The sequence below is a fragment of the Aptenodytes forsteri genome, unplaced genomic scaffold, assembly GCF_000699145.1.
Source record: "Aptenodytes forsteri isolate BGI_AS27 unplaced genomic scaffold, ASM69914v1 Scaffold360, whole genome shotgun sequence".
In the NCBI taxonomy this organism is placed as follows: Eukaryota; Metazoa; Chordata; class Aves; order Sphenisciformes; family Spheniscidae; genus Aptenodytes; species Aptenodytes forsteri.
This window is the reverse complement of record NW_008796109.1, coordinates 850,032-863,417: the sequence shown is the minus strand read 5'-3', so window position 1 is coordinate 863,417 and position 13,386 is coordinate 850,032. Positions and strand designations below refer to the sequence as shown.

The 13,386-nt window shown below is 40.8% G+C and overlaps 2 protein-coding genes across 3 annotated transcripts in view; one reads left to right on the top strand and one right to left on the bottom strand.

Moving 5' to 3' along the window:
* CDK17 (cyclin dependent kinase 17) overlaps positions 1-3,862 on the top strand; it is a 56,756-nt gene extending 52,894 nt beyond the window's left edge. For both annotated transcript variants that reach the window (XM_009286761.2, XM_009286760.2), the window contains 3 exons: positions 1,200-1,290; positions 1,561-1,638; positions 2,056-3,862. In XM_009286761.2, coding sequence (XP_009285036.1) covers positions 1,200-1,290; positions 1,561-1,638; positions 2,056-2,093 — 207 coding nt within the window. In that variant the 3' untranslated portion in view covers positions 2,094-3,862. The remainder of the gene's footprint in view (positions 1-1,199; positions 1,291-1,560; positions 1,639-2,055) is intronic.
* A 5,766-nt stretch (positions 3,863-9,628) lies between these two features.
* Positions 9,629-13,386, bottom strand: part of ELK3 (ELK3, ETS transcription factor) — a 41,082-nt gene continuing 37,324 nt past the window's right edge. The window contains exon 5 of the mRNA XM_009286759.1: positions 9,629-11,260. Within this exon, the coding sequence (XP_009285034.1) occupies positions 11,162-11,260 (99 nt within the window). The 3' untranslated portion in view covers positions 9,629-11,161. The remainder of the gene's footprint in view (positions 11,261-13,386) is intronic.

The window sequence follows — 13,386 nt, the reverse complement described above, 5'->3', positions numbered from 1 at the left end:
ATTTCTTCTCTTGCTACTTTTTGTAAAAATAGAATTGATTCTATGTTAGCAGTTCCCTGAAAAAACTAAATCTCTGGTGAAATACAGTATTAAATCAGAATTTTTAAATACAAATACTAAATTTCTGTAACGATGAACTTAGCTTACTACTAGAGAAGCAGTTACTAAGGTGTAATATTACTCTTTGATCTTGCAAACTGTATTCAAAAGGTGAAGTGATATGTGGGTTTAATCTTTTAATCTGTATTAAAAATGATCCAGAAGCAAGAAGAGGGGAAGCAAGATGGAAGGCCAGCTCTTACGTTTTTGAGTAGGTGCAGAAGCACTGTAACTTCACAGTGTTAAAAATTCTTAGTACATAAGGTGGGGGTCAGTTACTCTGCTTTGCAGCCTATGATTTAAATTCTACATCAGGTCTTCATCTGTTTACACATTGTGTGAGAACAGTACTTGCAGTCCTTGTTTGGACTTTGTTCTTACATGTATACAGCTTTTTAAATGTCTGCATCTTTGTCCAAATGTCCACATATGCCAAGCAGGAGACATTTGAGCACAGGCTGAAGACCATGTTGTCTAAAGTTCCATTTTATGCAAAACACTGCAGCATAGTCCATTGAATTAGAAAACTTCTGTGATCTCATGTAATAGCATTTCATTGCAATTTAATACTAGAATATAATCACAGAATCATAGAATCATTGAGGTTGGAAAAGACCTCTAAGATCATCGAGTCCAACCGTCGACCCAACACCACCACTCACTAAGCCATGTCCCTAAGTGTCTCATCTACTTGTCTTTTAAATCCCTCCAGGGATGGTGACTCCACCACTTCCCTGGGCAGCCTGTTCCAATGTTTAACCACTCTTTCAGTAAAGAAATTTTTCCTTATGTAGACAGAAGTCTGTCATCTAATTGTTTTTACATCTGTAAATGAAGACTAAGTATATTTTTGACTTGCATCCATTTACAGGATTTATTTTGACTATTTTAGCAATCTTGTTATATGTTGATAATACTGATTTAGGTAACATATGTTAGATTTTCATGTGTGAAATAAAAGTAATGAAAACAAATTTGTCCTAGAGAGTTGGCGGGAAATACTGAGCAAGTAGAACCCTCTTTCTCCCTTTGATAAAATCACTTGATGCAAAGAGGTTTTTCATGAAAACCAACACGCTTGTATCCTTTTATGTTAATAGTATGAATCAAAGAAGAGAATTTCAGCAGAAGAGGCCATGAAACACGCATACTTCAGAAGTCTTGGAACAAGAATACACACTTTGCCTGAAAGTAAGAGGAGTGGTAAAGTAGCAGAGTATTGTTAAGCTGGTACATTGCTTAAGGAAAAACTCTCGGTAAAGTAGCAGAGTACTGTTAAGGTAGTACATTGCTTAAGGAAAAACTCTCAAGTCTAATCTATTAAAGAAGTCCTGTATATATTGACGTAAGTATTTGAGAATAGGAAACTTTTTTTAATCTAAACTGTATAATTAAGAATAGAACTTTGTTCAATAAAGCATAGTTATGTTTGGATATGAATTGATTTCTGTTACATTCCAGGTGTTTCAATATTCAGTCTAAAAGAGATTCAGTTGCAAAAAGACCCTGGCTTTCGAAATTCCACTTACCCAGAGACAGGTATGGAAAGCTTAATATTTTCTCATATCTGCAAACAGAATGCTGTGCCAGAGACATTTGGAACTGAAAAACACTTCGTTAAATTGGTCTGTGTGAATGTACTCAAACAAATATCAAGAATGATTTGCTCAGATTCCTGTAGAGACATATAAGCTAAATGCACAGAAGGAGGGATGGGCGGAGGGACTGTTAATACGAGAATGTCTTGGAGTTTCAAACCATTACTGTGTGGGTGAATGGTAGCAAAGTAAAAAAAAAAACAACCTGCAACAAGTGCAGTTACAAGAAAGATCCTGAGACTGGTTTAAGCACAAAGGATGTTCTCCTGAAATGGAAAGACAGAAGATGTAGATAATAACTGAATAGTCTGTTGTGCGAGTGCTTCGGTTTCTTACCGTGGTCCATGTTCTGTTTCAGGACATGGGAAGAACAGAAGGCAGAGCATGCTTTTTTAAAGTGGGCCATGCGGAGTCAAGCCCAAGCCCATCCTATCAGTCAAGGACTCGGATCTGAAGGCAGTGCTCTCTGTTGGTGGACTCGGAATCGCAGTTTGTCTACACTGTCCTCTTCACAGTGGAGTCTTTTTATTTCCAACCTGCAGATTATGTTTTTATATTTGTTGTCACAGTGTGACAATTTTTTGTACAGTTGGTTTTAAGGTCTCCTCTGCCACTAGAGCCAGTAGGTTACAGCTGTTGATGTAACTGTAGCTGCAATTTTTGTGCAGGACTGAGAAACACAGTGCATTATTTATTGCGGAATCATTGCTGCTAAATAACTACTGTCTGTATAGTTAACACAACAGTTCCATGCCTGAAGAAGTTGCAATGGCTTTATAATATGTGAATGCATCTGTTTCTCTTCATAAAATGTTCTACTGCTGCAGGGTTTTTTTCTATTTCTTAAACTGCAGCGTTTCCTGGAATGTAAACATAGCTTTGCTTGGCTATAGGTGAACCATCTTTAATGCTCTAAGTTCATGGCACTTAATTCCTTATTTAACATTGGAAGTATGTGTTGAAATAGTTGAAAAATTATAATGCATATTATGTTTTTGAAAAGCACATGGTGTGAAAGTTGATTCAAACAAGTGAACAGTACCTATTATTTGCTCTCAGATCCTACGTTAGTTATTGATACATTAGAGCATGGAGACTGGATGATAAATTTTGTCAGGCTTACTCCAGCATAAGGTATTTGCACATTGTTGTGCATGTGGGGCCTGCAGAAGCAATGACTTGCAGAAGCAATGACTTTTTTACCTTGTTTTTAACTTAGAAACACAAACAGTAAAAAGACGATTCATATACGTTGGACCCTGGCTTACTTTTGAAATGTAGAATTTCATTACAGAGGAACAGGACAACTAATTACAAGAACATGGGAATAACGTCACACTTTTCCCACCTTGTTGCTCTCCCATTTGTGCATTATTCACTTGAAATCAACGGGAAAGATGCAAGTTTGTACTTGATAAGAGCTCTCTATACTACAGAGATTTTACAATGGGAACTTAGAGAGTTTTTCAGATCTTAGATGTTACCTGTTTACCAGAGATAGTAATCATGTTCCTGCTATGCTTATGCATCTCAGTGAGTATCATAAGTACACCCTTGGTGATGGTTACAGTATTTTTAAGCATTTGTGTTCACTCTTATGAACCTATTTGTTTAGTGCATCTTAAAGAGACTGTAAATCTTTATTGGTATATTTTGAAATGGTCATGTAAATCTTTGGCTGGTATATCATGAAAATAGTCATAGGTAACTTAATTTTTCCTGACATTCACTGTAAAACATTCAGGGGTCCTACCATTTCTGTTCAGGAAATCTTGTAGTTTATTGTTATTTAACAGTATTAAGTGAATTTTTGTATATTTCATTTTAACTTTATTTGTGAATAGTGATTGTGGCATGTTTGGGGGTGTTTTATTAATAGTTCATTGATACTGGTAAATTTGAATTGGGATTTTTTTTATTTTCTGGAGGAGAGAAATTCATGTGTAATGGTGACTGTTGGACCACTACTGCTTTTCAGCATTTGTAAACCGGTTTTACGTTAAATCTTGTAGACCTAACAAACTGCTGTTATTTCTAACTGACCGACCTGTATTAATATTGTACTTCTGAAAGTATAAATATTCTGTGGAATTCTTTGGTTTTGTTTTGACATTTATAATAACAGAGGCCCTGTGTTGTTAAAAATACAGACTAAGTGAACTTGCGGTTCTTGGGACATTGTTGGAAGTGTTTAGCTAGATCTGTGCGTTGTGGGAGTCATCAGTTTTAACTTTGGCCGCTTGTTAATTCATGCGACGCAGAAGTAGTGGCAGTGGAAAGTCATGCGACTCATCCGCGACTGAGGCCGTTCAGGATCTTATTGCAACCATGGTCCGTAGTCTAATTATTAGCAAGCAAGTCCTGCATGTCAGACGGTATCGGAAGTCTCGCCTAGGTCTAGGAGCGTAATACGTGTCTCGGATACGTGCGTGGGTCTCCCACTGATGCCAGTGGGACCGTTACATGTGTGTCAGAGGCAGATTTGGCACTGATGAAAAACCTTTGTCCTGAAATAGTTGTTATATATTTTTTTATAGTAGCTATGGATCTGATCTAGATTTTATACTGATTAACTTTGTAGGAAATACGTTGTAGACGTGATGGTGTTGAAGAAGGAAGTGTCAGAAGAACGTCTCCTTTTTTCACAAAAGTAGTGAAGATATAGAGTAAATGTTCACTGTGGATAAATGTGGGATTTAGCATTTCTAGGACAGTAATATTTTATAGGTCATAAAAGAACAAGTATAATGTGACACTAATGAGTAAAGGACTTAAAGGTTTAACTGGTAAAATGAAGTGCATTAATAACTTTAGAAAGGGATCAGCTGCAGCTAACAAAAGGAGGTTTCCATTTTAAGTAGGAATTCAGCTTTTTTGTTACAGATGAAAAGATCTTCCGTAAAATTAAAGCACTCTGTTCATAAAGAGATTTTTTCTAAGGACCTACAAGCGAATTGGTTTTCTTCATCAGGAGGTAGCTTTAAAGAATGTATTTCTTAAGAAACTTGGCATCTGCGGTCAAGCCAGTTTCTTTCTTTTTTTAATTGTCTGTAATTGAAATTCCTGCATCAGCAGAGACAATTCTGTGGCAGCTGCCCGTTTGGGGCAGTAGTCAGCGAGTCTGAAGTCGCTGGGCATTTCTCTGCCATCCTTTTCGTGCAGTCCAGCGTTCTGCCTCCTGTCCGGCAGCATCAGGCACTGCGGACTTGGTTTCGCTGTCCCCGAGAACTGTAGGGACTGTTGGCCTTTCTGGGAGAAGACCTCAACCGTGACGAAAACCAAGCAGATAGTCGCTAAAAGTGGATGACTTTCAAGGTTTGGTGTGATGACCTTTGCTGCAGATGAGTGATCAGTTAATGAGAAATGGCCTGCAAGTTGTTGCTGATTAAGTAATTATTTCTAGGAGATACCCGGTGTATCCCATCTACCCCGGGGTAGGAACGCCAAGGTGTGTGTATAGGTGCGTGTAGGAATAAGGTGGGCTTGAGGACAGGAAAGAGGCGGGCGGTGATGAGGTTGTGTGCACATGCAGGTGGAGGTTGCAGGGGAGAGCGGGTGGGCGGAGGACGGGAATTTGCAGGGCAGGACGGAGTGGGAGGTTGAAGGGGCAAACCAGCTGCTCAGCAACGCTCTAGTGGGACGTGCATCTCAACACAGCTGTGTTATTTTTGTGCTGCTTTGCCACAGCATTAAGTAGCCAGAGTGTATCCCTGAATTGGGCAATAAAAGTTAAAATAAACAATTATTAAAGAATCAACATACTTTGTATTTGCAAATCATTTGAAAAACTGCAAGGTAGCGTTCTTTGGGCTGCTTGCTTGTTGTTTGCGCGTGAGTTGTTCAATGTAATAAAGGTACATTGTTTCTGTTTTGCAACGTTAAGAGGGAATGAAGGGTAAGAATACATTCAGTTATTGAGGACAAAGTATATGAAAGGTATGTTGTAAATATCCCCAAGCTAATTATTGTAAACCCAGGAAATACCCAGAATTAAGGTCAGATTTGAAAGAAATCCAAAGCAAATTAGGGTATGGAAATGCACAGCTGTAGCCTATAGTGACACTGAAGAAAAACTAGAACTCGTCTTGTCTGTGACCACGTGTGGTCATTTTGTCTGGTCACTAAGGGGTGGAGCTGAAATAATTTGTGCACCTCGTTAGCACACTTCGATACCTTTTTTCCCTTAGCAAAGTTTGGCTTTGAAACAAATGCAACATTTCTATGAAAATTCTTAAAGTTGGGGAGGAACTTGAATGCTTACTTTCTACAGATTGCCTGCCCGCGCCCCCCCGCGGCTTCAGAGACTGGGCTCTTAGAGATTTAGTGCTACTCTTTGCCCTGTACGTGGGTCAGCAACACACAGGTATCTCACCGACATCCATGTCAGACCGATTTAAGAGATTGGTAACAAGTATCGATTATAAAACGTAAAGGAAGGACTGTGCAAGTGTTTAGCTAATTGGTACGTTGTAAAGTAAGCTCTGGCTGTACAGGTAGGATGATTCTGAAAAGTATAAAAGCCAAGTAGATAACGTGGGCTTTGTAACTCACACCATACAGCCTTTTCATCTGTGGGGTTTAGCTGCAGAGAAATCAAACCCGTGTTCCAGGCCACAGTGGAAATTCGTGTTGTCAGAACTGGGATTAGAGGTTAGCTATTCTAGATTTTTTTTTTTTTTTAATCTTTTGTGTGTGATTTTCACTGGGCTGTACTGCGCCTCTCTCGCTAACTGAAAGAAAAAGATTGATGTCAGTGGAAAAACGTGTACATTGCAATTTTCCATTATTTTCACGTTTTCTAAAATCCCTGAACTCATTTAAGTTCTGTAATTTTTGAGCCAACTTAAGCTGTGAATGCATACATATGCACATACTTACTGATGTAAATAACTGCCTAATTTATTGTCCTGGCTGCATCCTCCAAAATCACTTAAGAAACGGGCCCTGCCCAAGCAGATTGCTTTTATGGTCCTCCTAATGAAATACAAGTCTTGTTCAGCTCAGATGCCATACCTTGGAACACATTTTTCCCCAGAGAGCTATGAAGTTCCTTCATTTGCTGCAGTGGGATCTTCTTGCTGATGGAAATGCCGTCGCAGCGGATTGCAAACCGGGGAGAATGCTCTTCCCTCTCCCCTCTCCAACACGCTCTTGCGGAGCACCTCCCTGCAGGCCCCGCACGGCAGCGTCAGCGCTGCCTGCTCCTCCTCTTGCACACCCTTAATTAAGGTTAGGTTTATCCGTTCGCACTTCTTGCAGAGTGAACACGAACTGGTGGGAATCTTTCAAGAAAAAAAACCCAGCGTGTCCTGGAGTCCTCTCCTCCAGGGTGCTTTCCTACAAATACCGCCCCCCCCTCCAGGCAGGCCATGATGCTGATCGCTCCAGAGTCCTTGCCTGAGGTAATTAAGGTTAGGTTTATCCGTTCGCACTTCTTGCAGAGTGAACACGAACTGGTGGGAATCTTTCAAGAAAAAAAACCCAGCGTGTCCTGGAGTCCTCTCCTCCAGGGTGCTTTCCTACAAATACCGCCCCCCCCTCCAGGCAGGCCATGATGCTGATCGCTCCAGAGTCCTTGCCTGAGGTTCATTCTCCTTTTTTCATTTAAATAAATTTATACTCCTCCTCACTAATGCGGTCGATCTCTGCCCTCAAGAAATAGGTTTGTACTCCATCTGTGTAGGCAGAGCACTCGCGTATTAATTGGTAAGAGCAGTTACAGTTTGGGGCTAAAAGGGGTTTCAAAAGTTGTAGTTTTCTGACGACTTCGTAGAGGTATGCTTAAATCTGAGTGACCCGTGTTTGTTTATCCTATAGGATATAGAGACAGCCTCAAGATCAGAAGGGAACACTGATGCCCTTCCGTAAAAGAGACTACCTGTAGTTACTGTGCCGGTTCCAAATTCATTTGGTGGTCATGAGGGCTTCTGAAGATGCTTCCTGTAGGCACCAGGTCACACAGCCTCTTGGCGTAGAGACTTGTTCTGTTAAAATAAAATGCTGTAGTCTGTTTTAAAGGACCACCTCCCCTTTAAACAGTCATCTTGTTGACAGTTCATTACTTCTTTGGTAGGTATTTCCAGATTGGCAAGCGCTGCCTGTCTGGTGAGACTAGTTTTATTCAGACAAAACAAGTTATTCCTTGTTGACGTCATGGACGGGTGTCAAACCTTCCTTTTTCCGTAGTTTGTTCCCACCCATCGCTGTTTTCCCCACCTTGAAAGTTTTCTTTAGAACTGAAGCCACTCACCTGTGACAGGGCAGACGATGTGTGCGGTCTCTTGGCAAAGCTACCCAGCAGCTGTGGCCCTACTGGTGGGCACTTGCTTTTTTGAAAAAAAACCAATGTAAAGGTAAGCCCAAAATAGCCTAATCGTGCACCCAGCCTATATAATACTGGAAACTTTTTGTGCATTGCTGAAGCATGAATAAAGTGTAAATCTATCCAAAAAATCCCTCGAGTGTGATCAAATTGCAATTACTACCAAGGATACTGAAGAGAATAACCCCCCTTTTGTTCCCCAGGATTGTTGGCTTGGAGCTCTCCATGCCACAGAAATATTGACGCTTTCACAGTATTTATTTTAAAAACATTTATTTGATTTTTCTCTACAGTTAAAAAGATATCTGTTAATAAAATTCAAAAGAAAATTTCCAATAGAATATTTTCTTCGAAGCAGAAGGCATAATAATCTAGTGTTTTAAGTAAGCGTTAGACTTGAGAGGCTGGACTTTATAAATTCTTCCCAGTAGGAAGAATTTTTGCTCCACGTAATTGACCAATTTGGAAGGCAGATTTCATTTTGAAAACTTTTTTTTTTTTTTAACTGAAAAGTTAAATAACAAAAGAAGATGTGTTCTGTTGCTGTTTTTTATTCTCTCAAAGGTGAGAAGACAGCGCTGCTTTCTTGTTTCTGGGTGTCTTCCCTTAAGTTTTATGGGATTCTCCCAGATCCTTTACAGTAATGTGTTGCAATAGATTTTTGTCCCAGAATTGCTATTTTCTGCTATCTTTAAAAGAAAAACAAAGTCACTCAAGGAGCAGGAGGGTGGGAGGGGAGGGGTGTGGGGGGGTGTCGAGGTGTCTTGAGCCTTTTGAAAAGAAAAAAACCTGCCTTATTAATAGTAAAACCTTGGAAGAAACAAAGTCATGAGAATCTGGAGGCTTTTTCTTTTAAGACTCTCTCCTCTGTCACACGCTCCCTCCTCTCGTGTTCATCTGGGGGTTTTGCAGTGTGGTATTCATTACTTCTTACTAAGTCAAAGACCAAATTTTCGTGAGTATCTTTACTTTTTAAACTCGTAGTGAGAAACACTCCCTCTCTATGCCTTGTTCTCCCATTAGCTATACCGGCGTGTGGAAGGCGAGACTTCGCCGAAGTAGGCAGTCATACTTACTTAAAAATGAGACAAGGGTTGGCTCTAGAGGGTGAATAATTGCCTCTCTAACGTAGTTACTGAAAAATATTCCGTGTACCTGGGAGGAATCCACTGAAAGCGAAACGTTTGACCTGCGAGCCCTTGTGATTTAATCTCCACTAGATTAGTCAATCCCGTCAGCTACATGCTGCCTCTTCTTCCAACCTATTCTGATTTTACTCAGTATAAAATTTCCTTTCGCTCATAGATTTTGCATGGGTTCACCTTCTGGTTTTGACTCCGCGGGGTGGTACCTCTTGGAGCTCTCAAAACGCCGATTCAAGTGACTGACTTCCCATGCGTTTCGTTCTTTTTCCTTACGTCTTGCACCTAATCGCTCAGTTTATCAGCACTGGTACTTCGTACAGATATGGCAGGTTTTTATCCCGTTAATCACTGCGAGTGAAACTGAGGAGTCATTTTTGGTTGTGCAACCCAGGAGCCTGAGGAAAATTCCTGCTGTCTTTTGTCAGACTACCTCTGCCCCAAACATGGCTTTTCAACATCAGAACTGCATTAATAAAATGTTTATTTAGCACCTTTCAGGTCGAAGGATCCAAAAGCACTTTACAATTAACTACACACATCATCACTGAAATGCATCCAAACAGAGAATCAGCAGACAACTCACTGCATAAATTTCAAAAAGAACAGACTTTTGACCAGCCGCTTGGCCAGAAAGCGACGTAGAAGCCATAATGACCTGTAGCAAACAGGATTCTGATTTTGGTTTGGTTTTCGAAGGTCTCATCTGAAAAACCTACATGGTGAAGCTGCATTCAACCCAATTTAGCCACCTCAGAAAACTGAAGATTTGCATCAGCCCTGCCAAGATTAGAACCTGTGGTGCCAGGGAGTCTAGCCTAATCCTAACCTGACATTTAGATGACTAAGCCATCACCTCAAGGTGGAGGACATACCCGGTAAGTTCAAGTTGCAAGTGTATAGTAACACAGTGCTGTTTTTTAATCCAGAATTCAGATGTTTATCCATAAACATCCCACATGCACAGTATGCCTCTTTACAAGCACCAGGCATTAATTTACAGTCCTGTAACTTTTCCAGCTTTGGGGGAAGGGGGAAACGCAACCTTCTGAGCTTTAGTAGCCAGAATAATCTTTCCAGGGAAATAGTAGAAGGCACTTGGCACGACTGAAGAAGGCACCTGGAAATTCTCTTATCGGGAACGATCCTCGTTCCCTGGGAGGCCAGAGATCCCTGCAGTCTTTCCGGCTGTAATGTTGACAGTTTGTAAGAAGTGTAGGCCGAATAAACTCTGAGCAACGTCTCCTTTTCTACAGAAGTATTCTCAAATGCTGGCAACGTGGCACGAATATACACAGCCCAGTTCCTCCCTGCTGCAACTCCACAGAAGAACTTGGGCACAAACGTGTAAATGTGGCTTTGTTACTCCTAAATGCATCTCCTGACTGTAACGTTGATTACGTTTTTCACTTCAGCAAAGAAAAATTATAAGGCTATTTTTATACAATTTGAAAGCACTTAATACAAAGTTACATGAATACACTGCATCATATGGCCTATCCGTGGAGAAAATACTGAAATACTACCATAGGGCTGTTCAATACTAGTTTTGTCTTTCAGCTTTTTATCTTAATACTAGAAAATATATAAATCATTTACATGACATTATGCAAAAGAAGGCACAGCCGGTTATAGTTTACACAAGCACAATGCATAATATGCAGAAAAGGGGATTAAAAAGAAGCTTCACATCCTTCTTAGATACATTGTTGCAATCCAATAAGAAAAGTACGTCATCAACAACAGAAGTGTTCAACACTTGAGAGCTATGATATAAAAAAATTATAATTCATTTAATGCAAAACAGATTTATATATACTTTTATATATAAACACTGTTTAAAAATGCTAACATAATAAAAGTAGATTATCCATGTAATGAAAAGTGCAAACCAAAGTAATAGAGGGTTTCACAATGTCCTTCTCATGACACAGGAAAAACTAGCCCATAGGAATGAAGTGTTAAATCCACCAGTAAGTCCTTGGCGTGATGAGGTGTCATCAGGATTTCTGAGCGTTTGGAGAAAGCAGTACTGGAGAAGAGGCTCCGTCCAGGCTGGGGAGTGGCACTGGTATGTGACCATTTAGCAGAGTTGGAAACTGCAAGAGGCCAAAAGGTAAAAATTACTCTTTATCTCAAAGCATTCAGCCCAGAAGCGCATGCATTTAGCATTAGCAACCGACTCCAGATGGTTTCAAGACTTGTCATTTCTACACAGGAAGATATATACCAAATGCCTGCCTCAGCCATTAGGAATGTAAAATAGGGGCTGAAACCTGAATAACTGGTAAACGCACAGGGATGTGTAAATCTATTATTTGCTGTATTTTATATAAAAGTTGACATAACAGCACAGCTGTCATCAGCCTGGGAAAGTGAATACTGCAGAGCAATCTTTGCCATCCATTCTGCTTCCAAACATGTTTTTCAACCTACAAAATACTAATTAAGATCCATGCTTTTCATCTGCCCTTCATAAAAGCGAAGCAGGAAAGAGCTTTGCAAAAGTGAAAGTTGAGATGTAGTTTTAGGGCAGAAAAAGTACAACTGAATACAAAACTGGGGAAAACTACTCTCAAGTAATTAGAGTTTCTCTCCGTATTCACTAAGAAACCGTAAACTAGGCATGCCGGATCATTCAGGACGTGAAGCAGAATACGTTGTAATTCAGTATTAACCTTCTACTTCTGAAATACTGTGCAAAAAATACTAATTCAATACATAAGCCATATATTCCTAGTTCATGACAGCATCCTGCCTGTGACTTGCCTGCAGTGACGTGTATTGACTAGTTCTTAACATCTGACCTGAGAAAAAGCAAAGCAAGTAGGTGGAATAAACTTGCTGCAGCATGAGGCAGGAATTACCCCAGCGGCAGATACCGATCTGGCCTCGAGGCCCGGTTCCACGAGCACGCAGCGCTGGGTTTCTGTCGGCTCCAGAGAGACAGAGCTCCCGACTTCAAGTGTACGGTGTATTTTTACCCGTTATCAGATCAGTCCTTCAACAGCCGACTGTGCTGTAATCAACCTCTACACATGCATATAATCTGCTTGCAACAGGACTACTCTTCCACTAAGCTGTTAGTTAATGATAGCTGTCTTCCAACTTTCAGTCGAAAATCACGCCGAGCAGCGCAGGCTCAGCAGCGTGCTGCAGGGGGCTGGCACCGCACTCCTGGTGTGGCCAGGACTGGCTGATAGCTCTTATTTTAACCAAACCAAACCTCAGGAAATGTTTCCATCGCTTCTGCCAAGGTTAATTAAAACACAGAACTTGATTACAAGCTCTTGCTTTTCTAGTCTAGGTTTCTAAAGCGAGACATGTAAATTACAATATGTTTCATAGGATTTCTAAAGCTAACAAAAAGAGGGTTGCGTGATCTTTGGTGTCTGTCAAGGCGGGTGGCATGCTGGCACTACGGCCTGAGATGCAGACGATTTCATCCTTCCTCTGGTCTCCAGCCCAACCCAGCTCTCTTGTTCTTCTTCCTGTTGTCTCTGTAGCCCCTGGGGCCAGGATGATGCTCTTTATTCATACGCCTCCATACCGCGGGGATCTGGGACGTGACTACGCCTTCTCAGTGCTACTGTCTATACAGTAGTAACAAAGAAAATACGCTTAATTTAGCACTTAATTCAAGCTAACTTGATAGTCCTTAAGTTTGGCTGCATTTTCTTGAATTAACCAATTCTGTTCAAGTCTCTTGCTGTTCCAGTCATGTGGTAATTTCAAACTAATGATGAAACATCAAAATAAGTTTAATTACACAGCAGTGTGGCTTCAAAGGGAAGACTTTCCAGATACGTCAATATATCAAGGTAAATTGTGTCGAAGGAAACTGCAGATTTCAGTGATGCTCTACATAGGCTGTAAGGGTGTATAGGTGTAGGTGTATGGGAGTTGCTGTCACCTTACAAGCATCGAAGGAGAGGTTTTTACCAGTTAATAAGCATCTACATGTTCTGTGAGGGAGTATGCACGTAGTCGTGTCCAGCAGTGTCAGAACAGCACTCACCTCTGTGCCTAGGAAGATCACGCTAAGGCACGTGCTATGCTAAGGCACATGGAGGACAGGGAGGTGATTCGAGATAGCCAGCATGGCTTCACCAAGGGCAAGTCCTGCCTGACCAACCTAGTGGCCTTCTGTGATGGAGTGACTACATCAGCGGACATGGGAAGGGCTACAGATGTCGTCTATCTGGACCTCTGTAAGGCCTTTGAC